A 13,671-nucleotide genomic window follows, 5' to 3' on the forward strand; every position below is an offset into this window, starting at 1 on the left:
GTATTACAATGGTTCAAAACAGATATTAACACTTCAATATTTTGGTTTATTAACATTACATCAGTTAATAAAATACGGTATTTTGTTGTGAATTTAAGTTAAGTCTGTAAAACCTAAAATGTTGCTACCATATTTTTTACGGTGAAGTTCTGGCAACCACAGCTGCCGGTATTTTACCGTAAATGTCACAGATTTTATTTTTACAGTGTGGAAAAATACATAAATAATATTTCACCCAAAAATGAAAATTTACTGAAACTTTACTCACCCTCGGGCCATCCAAGATGTAGATGAGTTTGTTTCTAAATGAGAACAGATTTGGAGAAATGTAGTATGACTTGTTCACCAATGGATCCTCTGCAGTGAATGGGTGCCGTCAGAATGAGAGTCCAAACAGCTGATAAAAACATCACAATAATCCACAAGTAATCCACTCCACTCTAGTCCATCAGTTAGACGTGTGAAGCCAAAGGTTGCGTGTTTTTAAGAAACAAATCCATCATTAAGGCATTTTAACTTTAAATCCATATTCCATAATGACGCTTCCTCCAGTGAAAAAGTCCCCTCTCACATCAAATTCCACCAACAGATTTGTTTAGATCTACCCTGCATGACGCTTCATATTTGATGTTTTTTTGTTGAAATAACGTGTTTTTTCTTAGTTTTTTCTTATCAGTTGTGTACATTAGGGTTTAATCTTAACGTGTGAAGCCAAAGGTTGCGTGTTTTTAAGAAACAAATCCATCATTAAGGCATTTTAACTTTAAATCCATATTCCATAATGACGCTTCCTCCAGTGAAAAAGTCCCCTCTCACATCAAATTCCACCAACAGATTTGTTTAGATCTGTTTTGGCTTCTAAATGGTATTTGATCTGTGCATATTTCTCTCCTGTTTCAGACAAGATTTCTCTCTGGACAAAGCAATATTTTGGATAGAGGAATTATATTTTAGCTGTATTTGAATGGTTTAAAATAAAAAATAAACATCTTAATGGTGGATTTGTTTCATACAGACACACAGATTTTCACTTTACAAGACATTGTCATAAAGTTGTATGGATTACTTGTGGATTATTGTGATGTTTTTATCAGCTGTTTGGACTCTCATTCTGACGGCACCCATTCACTGCAGAGCATCCACTGGTGAGCAAGTGATGCAATGCTACATTTATACAAATATGATGAAGAAACAAACTCTTCTACAGTACATTTTCATTTTTGGGTGAACTATTCCTTTAGGCTCTTGTAAACGTTTCGTTTTATTTATTGGTATTTTACATTATTTCTGAAAGTAATAATAAAATGTCACTTATACACCAATGCAACTTATCTGTGATTTTCTCTCAACAATGCAATTTTGACCCAGTGCGACCTTTCTGGAAAATACAGTAGGCCTACAATTTGTTGCTTTTACTCTAAAATAACGTATTTGTACCATACAAATAAGTTGTTTGAGAATATCAGCGACTTCTCAGATTGGTGGACAGATCTTGAGAATTATGTGTAGTGTATTTCTTCAGCAGGAATATGGAAATTAAACCAATCTTTGTTACTAAAGTTGAAATCACACTTGTACTTCCAGTTGGGATTTTTACTTCCTTGTTAGTTAAAGGCAATGTCTGTGAATTAAATCATGATGTCTCAATAACATATCTACTGAAGGTCCTTCAGTCAAGTTTGTTTTATTTTGCATGTCAAAAGGACTACACTACTTCGGTCAGCTGCATGAAAACGGTCTGCTTAAGGTCGCTATGGATCAAATCACTGAGGGTCAGCTGGAGTTTGTGGAGCTACCGCAGCATTTTGACAGCATTGTGATTGGCGACAGAGAGAAAAGGAGAGACTACGCCATCTTGAGTGGCAAGACTGAGATGGAGCAGAACCTTAAGAAGATCTTTCCAGATGATGTCAAAGCTGTGGAGGAGTTCTGTAAGATCATGAAGGTAGAGCATGCACATCCATCATCTCATGCTTTTAAACTAAACCAGTGCCAGTGTTACATTTGCAGTGAGTGGACTGAAAGAATGCCCAATGCTAAAGTGCTCACTTGCCTGTCAGTTGGACAATAATTGTCATCTAATTAACATTCATGATGATAAGGTTTATCATCTTTTTTTAAGACATGCATATGATACTAAGTTGACAATTTTTTTTGTCCACAGGTCACAGCCAGGAAGATTCATTATTTGGCCATTCTAAAACTGATTCCCCAGTGGTTGGCTCTGTTTCTGCTCAAAAGTGGCATCGCTGACCTCTGCTCATCCATCTTTCGTCTCTCAGGCTTCAATGCCACTGAGATGAACAACAGACTGACAAGCAACAAGGATTTGCATGTGATCTTCTCATATTTCTTCTACGGTGAGACTTTCTGTACATGAATCATTCCATGAAAGCACCATATGATGAAATGAAAATTTAATTATTTCATTTCTAAAAAATGAAATGTATTTATTTTTCAGCTAACTGCCAAGGCTAAATTTCTCCTTTTCATTTAGCTTAACTTTGTATTAAATAACAAACAAAGGGGGGGAAAAAAACTATATAGGCATATATATATATATATAGGCAAAAACAATACTTATATATAGGCAAAAAAATAATAATTTTTTACACACAACATAACTGTATAAAACATATAGAAATTAAATAAAAATTCAAATTTAAATATTAATTATACTACAGTATAATAGAATGACCCATATATACACATATAGACTGTAGATATATAGAATACCACAGTTCATGTGTTTATCATTTCATCCAGTTGTTCCACCTTCACAGTACATTTTATTTAATTTAATTTGACCTTATTGTCAGGGTTCTCTGGGATAAAGGACTCAAATGCAGAAATGCGACTCAAATAAATTAATTGAGTAGTAGCAGAATATCAGAGTCCCGGCGAAAATCAGAGTCCAGACAGGTGACAGGTGTAAACAACTCGCATAGACAGGAACAGACTGATGACAGAATCCAAGCTGGCAACCACTTTACACGACTAGGAACAGTCCTCAAGAGCAGGCAGAGGTAAGATTCCAGGCAGACAGGAGAAGAGACAGAATCAAACCTGAGACCTGACTTATATTAGGTTCAAATATTGGGTACTACTTTAAAACCCTCCACCTCCCCCAGCACCACCCAACACATCATTGTTGACACTTTCTATGCATGTCCATGACCCTAAATCAGAAAAAGTCTGGAAAAACGTAGGTTAACCAGTATTTCTGACTCGGGTCAAACATAACATAAAAGGCCTAGAGAAGTCTTTGCTCTTTTCTCCAGGTGTGCCTCCTAAAGATTCCAGCTGTATGATCAATGCTCTGATGCTGCACCATTTCAAGCGTGGCGCATATTACCCTAAAGGGGGCGCCAGTGAGATCCCGTTCCACATCACTAAAGTCATACAGAAATATGGGGGCAGTGTGCTGGTCCGAGCTCCTGTCAGTCGGATCCTGGTTGATAAGAAGGGAGCTGCTTATGGTGAGTCAAAAGTAATCAGTTATACCAATTAAAACTTCAATAATGCATAAATAAATCCATTTTCTTTAAAATGAGCGTTTATGTGTTTATCGATCTACCTGCCCTGTGGTTTGACTGACAGGAGTGACAGTGAAGAAAGGTGATGAGCATGTGGAGATTCGGGCTCCTGTCATCATCTCCAACTGTGGGATCTTCAACACCTTCCAGAAGCTCTTACCTCCAGAAATACAAGTCAAACCAGGTGAACATAATCTATGTGCTGCAATGAATCATATTGTAATGTGTAGCTGCTCTTGATAGACTACATGGACTCTTTTCATAACTTTCAGATGTTCTGAGTCGTCTGGATATGATGAGGCCCGGTAAAGCCTCGTTCCTCCTGTTCTCGGGGTTTGATGCGACGCAGGAAGAGTTAGACATCGTGCCCACCAGCATCTGGCTCTTCAAATCCAACGACATGGATGCCATGTCAGTATCAAAAAAGATACGTTACAATACTACTTTAGCAATATTATACTTTTGCATTTAAAATGTAGAATCAATAATTAAAAAAAATAGTGCAAAGACAAGATGCATAACCTATTTACCATGAAATAAAATATTCAGTACTATACATTTAGTAAGTTCATGTAAGTAATCACTACTCCTAACTAAAACAATGACATCATTTTTGCTCTAAACCAAAATTTCCAAAAAAGAAGTACACTTTAGCATACTTTTAAAAAGAGCATTTATTATGGAAATAATATTACCTTAAAAGAATATAATGTTTTTCTACACTTAACTGCATGTTATTTGCTAATAAATGTAAATGTGTTATGGTTTAAATTGACATTAAATGCAATTAGCTGAATTTAAGACTTAAGTTTTTTAGTACATCTTTATATGTAATTTCATAAATACTTTGATTGTCTTTGAAATATGGTTTAAGTGATCTGCCGAATGTACTGATATTTATGCATTTTAAGCCTTTATGGTAAACTAAATATTCTTTAATGTCATTTCTATTGAAACTTGTATGTATTCAAATATATTTGTAATTAGACTTTATAATGATGAAGTTGCAATTTAGTATATCTAACATATATTAATTTTAAATGTAATATCAAATAACTCGGTAACACTTTATTTCGATAGTCCACTTTAGACATTCTATTAACAGTAAGTAACTTTGCAACTACATGTCAACTAGCAGTTAGTAGAGTATTAGTAGACTGTCTGCTTAATATCTTCTAACACTTTCTTTGTCAACATTCTACTAACCCTAAACCTACCCTAACAGTCTACTCTGAGAGTTAGTAGACATGTAGTCTGGCTCTTCAAATCCAACGACATGGATGCCATGTCAGTATCAAAAAAGATACGTTACAATACTACTTTAGCAATATTATACTTTTGCATTTAAAATGTAGAATCAATAATTTAAAAAAATAGTGCAAAGACAAGATGCATAACCTATTTACCATGAAATAAAATATTCAGTACTATACATTTAGTAAGATCATGTAAGTAATCACTACTCCTAACTAAAACAATGACATCATTTTTGCTCTAAACCAAAATTTCCAAAAAAGAAGTACACTTTAGCATACTTTTAAAAAGAGCATTTATTATGGAAATAATATTACCTTAAAAGAATATAATGTTTTTCTACACTTAACTGCATGTTATTTGCTAATAAATGTAAATGTGTTATGGTTTAAATTGACATTAAATGCAATTAGCTGAATTTAAGACTTAAGTTTTTTAGTACATCTTTATATGTAATTTCATAAATACTTTGATTGTCTTTGAAATATGGTTTAAGTGATCTGCCGAATGTACTGATATTTATGCATTTTAAGCCTTTATGGTAAACTAAATATTCTTTAATGTCATTTCTATTGAAACTTGTATGTATTCAAATATATTTGTAATTAGACTTTATAATGATGAAGTTGCAATTTAGTATATCTAACATATATTAATTTTAAATGTAATATCAAATAACTCGGTAACACTTTATTTCGATAGTCCACTTTAGACATTCTATTAACAGTAAGTAACTTTGCAACTACATGTCAACTAGCAGTTAGTAGAGTATTAGTAGACTGTCTGCTTAATATCTTCTAACACTTTCTTTGTCAACATTCTACTAACCCTAAACCTACCCTAACAGTCTACTCTGAGAATTAGTTGACATGTAGTTGACATATAGTTACAAAGTTACTTATAGTTAATAGAACGTTTAAAGTGGACTATCGAAATAAAGTGTAACCAATAACTCATTACAGTTAAAAATATAATCTAATACATCACGAGTGCTTTAGTATGTTAGTCAACACATCAGAATAAGTGTACTTCTTTAAAGCATGACAAAACATTGTTACAACATAAAGATTTTATGTGTACTTTAAAGTAAAATGTTTAATTACAAAGTGCACTTATTAAAGAAACAATCATGAAAGTGTACTATCTTTGAGTAAACTTAAGTGGCCTTTTATTTCATTAAAATGATATTATCTGCAACTACAGTTGTTCTTTTTAAATATACTTTTAAGAATTGAAGTACACAACAATTCTTCAATACAATTAAGCACACTTCTTTTTTTTTCACAAGGGAAGAAAAACCACAACAACCGTAATTCACATAATATAAAATAGTATAAAACTATGCATTTAGTAAACTAACACAATAGCATAATTTGCACTAAACCAAAATGATATGTCTTAAATGAGTCAAACAATAAATGCAAACTAAGTGAATCATTTGCAGCAGCATGAATCAAACACTAGGCAGTGCTGCTGCCTAAAGCATGAAGTCTCATGATCTCTCTCTCTCTCTCGGCCTGCTGCCATACTTCTGTCTGGACAGGCTTTCGGCTTTCAGTCCAAGAAGCAATTCTTATCTTCCTGCCTGTGGGAAAACATATTTCCAGGCCGTTCCAAACTTCCCTGTACGGCTGATGATACACGGGGCAACTTTTTGAGCAATTTTGCCGGGCAACTTTTTTTGAGCAATGTTGCTTGGGCACTTTCCCATTTTAAGAATGGGTAACAAATTTCCATCTGGATCCTTTAGATTGTTCATGGGCCCTGTGTCTCATCTGGTGGCAACATTGCTCAAAAAGTTGCCCCGTGTATCATCAGCCTATTAGCATGTAATATGAGTGCATAAAGTACATCATGTGTGACTGCAGTTAATGAAAAGTGAGCTTTCACTTGTAGGATGGATGAGTTCTTCGGTATGAGTAAAGACGAGGCACCAGAGAACATTCCCATGATGCTCATCACCTTCCCCTCAGCCAAAGATCCCACATCACAGATCCGGCACCCAGGTAACATGATCATCTGGCCAATGTCAATGACTTTTTAGACAGCAGCTCTCTATTTAGCATTGTCACTGCAAGATTCACTGTACACCACCACTTAAAAGTCTCTCAAGGCTGCATTTATTTGATCAAAAATACAATAAAAACTGTAAAATTGTGAAATATTATTACAATTTAAAAGAACAATTTTAAAGGAAGTTTTCTATATTGTAACATGTCATTTATTCCTGTGATCAAAGCTGAATATTCAGCATCATTACTCCAGTCTTCAGTGTCACATGATCTTCAGAAATCATTCTACTATGCTGATTTGCTGCTCAAGAAACATTTCTGATTATTAGCAATGTTGAAAACAGATGTGCTGCTTCATATTTTTGTTGAAACTGTTATACATTTTGATTTGAAAGATTCTTTATGGAATCGAACGTTCAAAAGAACAGCATTTATTTAAAATAGAAACATTATAAATGTAACATCATACATGCATCCTTGCTGAATAAACGTATTCATTTCTTTTAAAAATACTGATTTAATTGTCTATATGGGTCTGATGTACAGTAGAAAAGTGCATTTTTAAAGGTTGTGTTTGTTCTTTCTAGCTTCAAATTTAAAGCAAGATTCTGTTTTGCTGTTAATAATGTCATATGTTAACAACAAACTAATTTTCCAGGCAAGTCATGTATGACCATATTGACCATGGTGAATTATGAATGGTTTGAAGAGTGGAAAGATACTAGAGTGAGGAAAAGAGGCGACGATTATTTCAACTACAAGATGAGATTTGCCAACTATCTCTTTGAATGGGCCTGCAAACACTTCCCAAAACTCAGAGACAAGGTACTAAACTTTGTTGCAAATTCGAAATGTGTTATATGAGCATGAAAAATAGTGATAAAGGTACCTTTTTAATGTTAAAATGCATTTGTCCTGTGCCTGTACAATGTGCAGAGTCGTGTAAGTCAAATTAGTCATTCATAGGTTGACTAAAGAGACTAAACACTGATTCACTAAACACCAAGACAATGATGACTGAATTATCTGCAATACAATTACAAGGTCGCGTGTTAAAATCTACCTGGTGTTTATCAACAACATCTCTGTAAAACATATCATTAGTCTCATGCTCATGAACCACCCACAGCCCCGTTCAGTGACTTGCCAAGCAGGTCCGTTAGCAAATCATCTGAACTATAAAAATTGATGTCTACTGCAATGGCACCAACGTACAGTCATAAAGAGCCTTGCAAAAAAATAATATATTATGATTTTTACATCTGAAATAAAATTGTGAGAATTCAGTCAAACCCTGACCCTCTTGAATACTGCACACAAGTCTACTGCACACAAATTGTGATTGTCTTTTCTTCTTTATTGTGATGTATATCTGAGCCAGGGTTATTATCATTAACTAAAGCTAAAACGATAAAAACCGTTTCATTACTTGAAATAAAATAAACATTACAATAAATATAAAAAAAAACATCAAAATCGCACAAAAATCTAATAAAAAATATTAACATAAAATATAACACTATATTATTGATACTAAAATGAGACTGATCTGAGTGAAATGGATTAAATGAGGAAAAAAAATAGGGCAGGACTTGATTTGGGACATTGGGAATCGGGAATCTATTAAGGATTACAAGGGCACATTAATTACATTATAAAATAATGATGCACAAGCATAAATCATCTATAATAACCACTGCAATATTCAATAACAATAAAAAAAATCTTTATTTTAATTTGTCTCTTATGCTTAACAAGACTGCATTATTTGATCAAAAATAAACTAAAAACAGTAATACTATGAAATAATATTACATTTACAACTTTCCATTTCATGGTTTATTCCTGAAAATTCAAAAGAACAGCATTTATTTGAAATAGATGTATTTTGTAACATTATAAATGTCTTTACTGTCAATTTTGATCTCACTGTAGTGGCAAAGCTGAATTTTCAGATTTCATTTGATTTTATGTTGATTTGAGCAGAACTGTAGATTCAGCTTTGTTTTCTAAATATGTATATGAAGTTATCAGTACTTAGCGCACTTGGATGGGCATAAATCTGCAGTGTTTTGCCCGGGCTTACTATCATTAGTGAGAAAGTGAGTGGATTCTGCATTCAGACTGTTGAGTGTGTGTGTGCGTGCGTGTGTGTGTGTGTGTGTGTGTGTGTTTCAGCTGGTGTTTCAGGAGGCCGCCACTCCTCTGACAACCATGCACTACCTCAGCTGTAACCGAGGGGCCATTTACTCTGCTGATCACAACCTGGACCGCTTCTACGCGGAGGCCATGGCTCGAAACCGATGTGACACTCCCGTCAAAAACCTTTATTTGTCAGGTACAGAGCTCTTCCTACTGTATACGGTTTTCATACTGGGGCCTAGATTAAAGAGGGGCTTCAAAAACATCTGATAGAAAAAAGGTAACACTTTTAACGTTTCATTTGTTAACATTAGATAACTACATTAGTTAACATTAACTAATAATGAACAGTTGTATTGTTATTAACTTGGTAACGAATATTATTTAATACTGTCACAAATGTATTGCTCATTGTTAATTAATGTTAACTTATTGTAAAGCGTTAATGAAAAAATTACTGATTAGGTGTATTTTAAGGGCTGTTAATAGTATGTGTGTGTGTGTGTGTGTGTGTGTGTGTTTTATATATAAAACTAATTATTATATTTGACAAAAGTAAAATATTAAATATATATTTTTGGTCTGTCAAAGTTAACATGCAGTTGTTATATTATATAAATGTAAATATACATTATATACACACACACACACACACACACATAAATTCTTACTATATTAATATTTTTTAATTAATATATATTTTAAATTCCATTTTAAAGATGAGCGCATTTTAGCATGTTTGGGGTTTTTCTGTGTATTTCAGGCCAGGACATTTTTAGCTGTGGTATCGCCGGTGCGTTGCATGGTGGTCTCCTCTGCGCCTCCACCGTCCTAAACTACCCTGTGTACATTGACCTCTTGTTGGTCAAGAAAAAACTCAAGTGGAAGAAAGCAAAGGAGGCAGCGAAACTGGCAAAGCAGAAGCAGCAGTGATGAAGCTGTTAAGAGGGAGAACTGCACAGCCAATGAATTACATAGAAAAAAGTATTCATAAATATAGAAGATTCACCCTTAATTGTTACTTTGGGGTTATTTTTTATACTTAATATTGTATTTAAAACTATAACATTAAGCACCTATTGCCATATAAGACATTAAAAATAAAACAATAAAATCAGAGAAAATATTTAATGTCTTTTTTTTTTTTACCTAAAACAAAAACAATATAGAGTGCTGCAGTGATGATGTATTTTTAGGCCAACCCATAAGTTAACATCATCCTTGAGCTTGTGTTCATCACAGACCTTATTTCAGGCATTTAACCAAAAAACCCATTGACTTCAGGACGATGGACCCAGAAGTGCTAAAATGCTTGTTTTGGGGTTTTGGCCTACAAAAATATGTCATCCCTGCAGCACTCGATGCAATGAAAAAAACGGACAAAAGAGCTTTAAAAAGGATGTCACTTTTCACTCCAGATTTGTAAAACTTTGAAATGGTAGCATCAACATGTGTTTGATTCTCTAAAGCTTTTTCAACCAGACCTCCCACCTGAACTCTTCTAACCCATGTTTGATCCCCATGGATATTTGTGCACTAGCAGGACTCAAAGGAACTGTGGGAAACCTCAGACTTCCTGGTTTAAGTGGACATTTCCCCTGGGATTCCCTTACAGATTGGTTGGCATAACACGGGCTCTGATGGACGTGTGAATTTGGGACGAGGAGGAGGATATGAATGCCCTCACTGTGATTCACTGGGTCTAAATAACCGCTCTGCTCCTGTAAGCCCGAGTTCGTACGGCAATGAAATAAATCAAAGGACTAAAGCCTTAAAAAGTATGTTTTAGGAAAGTCATGTTCATTAAAAACACAGTTTTCATTAAAGGCAGAGTAAGTGATTTCTGGTAGCCAATGTTGATATTTGAAATCACCAAAACAAACACGCCCCTACCCCAAAAGGGTCTTGCCCCTATTTTGATAGCTCCGCCCCACACATACGTACGCAACCCAGGCAACGATTGGTTCTGTGAAACAAAGCAAAACCAATGTTACACTGTGTCTACGGACGTGAGCGGCGCGGCGCAACAAATCCCCGACAGAAAACTGCTGCCGGGTTCTATTTATGACGTGCTGACACCGATTTCAAATGGTTTTCAACGGTCGTTTGATCGCGTCTAGTGTAGGCAGACTTTAGCTGTTGTAGACACGGTGTTACTCACCTATTGAGAAGAAACAAAGCAACCTCGGCGTCCGATCGTAGGCCTCCGCTCCTTGAGTTCTCTCCAGCGCTGGAAAGCTGATCCGATATTTACACGGGTCCTACTTCTTGCCTTATCGTTCCGCAGACGTTTTCCTCTTTTGTTTTTTATCCACCATCTCTATCTTTCTGTCGCTCGGCTCGGCTAATGTCCGTCCCATGCACTGAAAGCTCTCTCCTCCACATCACGAGTAGACACGCCCCTTATTGCTGATTGGCTACAAGTTTGTTTTGCGATTCGGCCCGAATCAGTTTTCTAAAGTGTTTTTGAAAAATCACATACCTGCCTTTAAGGTAAATTTGTCAGGGCTGAAAGTGAAATGTTACAGGAAGACAAAGACATAATGAAGTTCAAAACACTGTAACTACAGTATAAAAGCCTGATAATAAAATAAAGCACTCCTCCTGTCTTCCAACTAAGAGTTATGAAAATGTTTCAGGACTTGGATTACACATTTTCAAACAGGTCAGAATAAACAGAAATGAACTTGTTTAAGATGCAGAGGAAGAGCGTTTTGTTTGAACAGCGACCAAAAACACTTAAGAGAACCAAAACATATAGATGGAGTCAGATGCGTGAAATGGACCCAGTAATCACACTGCATTTCATGGATGATTACAACTGCATGAGAGAGCCTCTATCACAGTACACAGAAATGCAGTGGTGTAGTGAATCATATACAGTTGTAGAATGCAAAACTAAACGGGAGCAAAACCAGGCAGAAACTTTGGATTATGACAAGAAAAACACAAAACTGAATGGTTCAGGTCAGGGTTATTATAGTTAACTAAAACCATAAAAAATTCTTACTTAAGATAAATGTTAACTGAAATAAAATAAAAATGATAATAATAATAATATTTATATATATACCAAAAATTAACCATTCTATTTCAGCTTGTTGTCAAAGCAACATGTCATTTTTGTTTAGTTTAACTTGAAGTAAAATAACTCTATAAACAAAATAAAAATAACTAAATAATAAAAAAAAACTGTATAGACATGTTAAAAGAAACTGTTAAAACCACACAATAAAATGACTAAAACATTAAATAAAATTAAGGTGAAATTTTTTAATTTAAGCAGGAATGCAAGGAGAGAGTCATTTAAAGATTTTTTTAAGGTATTTTTTTTACTGGGAAAGCAATCGGCAGGTTTGGTCTGATGGTTTCAAGTATCTTAACTAGTCTCATTCCTTCGATTTTTGCTCTATAAAAGGTCTGTAACAATGCAATGGAAGAGATGATGCACGTGGTAGCTGAGCGAAACAAGCAGCTCAAAGGATTCAGCTGTTCACAATTGTGCCCATCATCATTTGAACTATCTTAGCATAGTAACTGGCTAAACACAGCAAATCATGGATGATGGGGTCAGGTTTTTTTTTATGTCTCCGCCCCCTGCAGTATTTAGCTCCTCCTGTGGGCGGGGCTTTACAGGGTGTCTTTTGTCCCAGAGCTGTGCTGCTGTGTGGAAGCCAGAAGATCCAGCTGGTTCTAATCTGAGTGGGCTATTCAGAGAGTCCGAACCAGAAATACAAACAGAGATCTCTGAGGAAAGAGAGAGGGGAGAGGAAAGAGAGGAAACTTAGTTTTAGCTGAAGAGTCTAAAAAATTTAAGCATTAATTATTAGTAGTATATTAACTGTACTAATGTGTCATCACCTACAATAACATTTCCCAAAATTATCAGTTTGAACACTGTTGACTGATAGTGAAGTTAAAGATGTATTTGCTTACAGACATGCTTTTGGCCTCAATAAATTCACCCTCATCACAGAAAAATGGGAAATGGATGTATCTAATTAATAAAAATGGAGGCTGTCTCAAATTTTTTTTTGTTCTATATCTACCTCAGTTTATGGGTTAGAATGAGCACTTTACAGGGTGTCTTTTGTCCCAGAGCTGTGCTGCTGTGTGGAAGCCAGAAGATCCAGCTGGTTCTAATCTGAGTGGGCTATTCAGAGAGTCCGAACCAGAAATACAAACAGAGATCTCTGAGGAAAGAGAGAGGGGAGAGGAAAGAGAGGAAACTTAGTTTTAGCTGAAGAGTCTAAAAATGTCTCATTAACTGTAAGCATTAATTACTTGTAGTATATTATCTGTACTAATGTGTCATCACCTACAATAACATTTCCCAAAACTATCAGTTTGAACACTGTTGACTGATAGTGACGTTAAAGATGTATTTGCTTACAGACATGCTTTTGGCTTCAATAAATTCACCCACATCACAGACAAATGGGAAATGGATGTATAATGTTTTCTAAGTAATAAAAAAGGAAGCTGTCTCTAATATTTTTTGTTCTATATCTACCTCAGTTTATGGGTTAGAATGAGCACTGTTGGCGCATGCAACACTTCACTACAATCCAAAAGATTTTTCCATGTCTGTGGAAAACAGGCCAGACTCAAACACAACAGCATGGCTTTGACCTTGACGGTGGGACTAAGAAAATGAAGGCAGATCTCACATCTGAACATGGAGAGACCTGTTTTTATTAACAAAAAGTTAGTGCTTTCAAAAACCT

The 13,671-nt window shown here is 35.1% G+C and overlaps 1 protein-coding gene across 1 annotated transcript in view; it reads left to right on the forward strand.

Annotated features, from left to right (window-relative positions):
• The window catches only part of LOC107708985 (putative all-trans-retinol 13,14-reductase), a 12,658-nt gene extending 2,695 nt beyond the window's left edge, over positions 1-9,963 (forward strand). The window contains exons 3-11 of the mRNA XM_016513375.1: positions 1,704-1,945; positions 2,165-2,360; positions 3,282-3,479; positions 3,601-3,720; positions 3,809-3,947; positions 6,687-6,796; positions 7,461-7,627; positions 8,981-9,140; positions 9,708-9,963. Of these exons, the coding sequence (XP_016368861.1) occupies positions 1,704-1,945; positions 2,165-2,360; positions 3,282-3,479; positions 3,601-3,720; positions 3,809-3,947; positions 6,687-6,796; positions 7,461-7,627; positions 8,981-9,140; positions 9,708-9,877 (1,502 nt within the window). The 3' untranslated portion in view covers positions 9,878-9,963. The remainder of the gene's footprint in view (positions 1-1,703; positions 1,946-2,164; positions 2,361-3,281; positions 3,480-3,600; positions 3,721-3,808; positions 3,948-6,686; positions 6,797-7,460; positions 7,628-8,980; positions 9,141-9,707) is intronic.
• Positions 9,964-13,671: the final 3,708 nt, after the last annotated feature.

The sequence above is a fragment of the Sinocyclocheilus rhinocerous genome, unplaced genomic scaffold (genome assembly GCF_001515625.1).
Source record: "Sinocyclocheilus rhinocerous isolate Xijiao unplaced genomic scaffold, SAMN03320098_v1.1 scaffold24, whole genome shotgun sequence".
Classification (NCBI taxonomy): Eukaryota; Metazoa; Chordata; class Actinopteri; order Cypriniformes; family Cyprinidae; genus Sinocyclocheilus; species Sinocyclocheilus rhinocerous.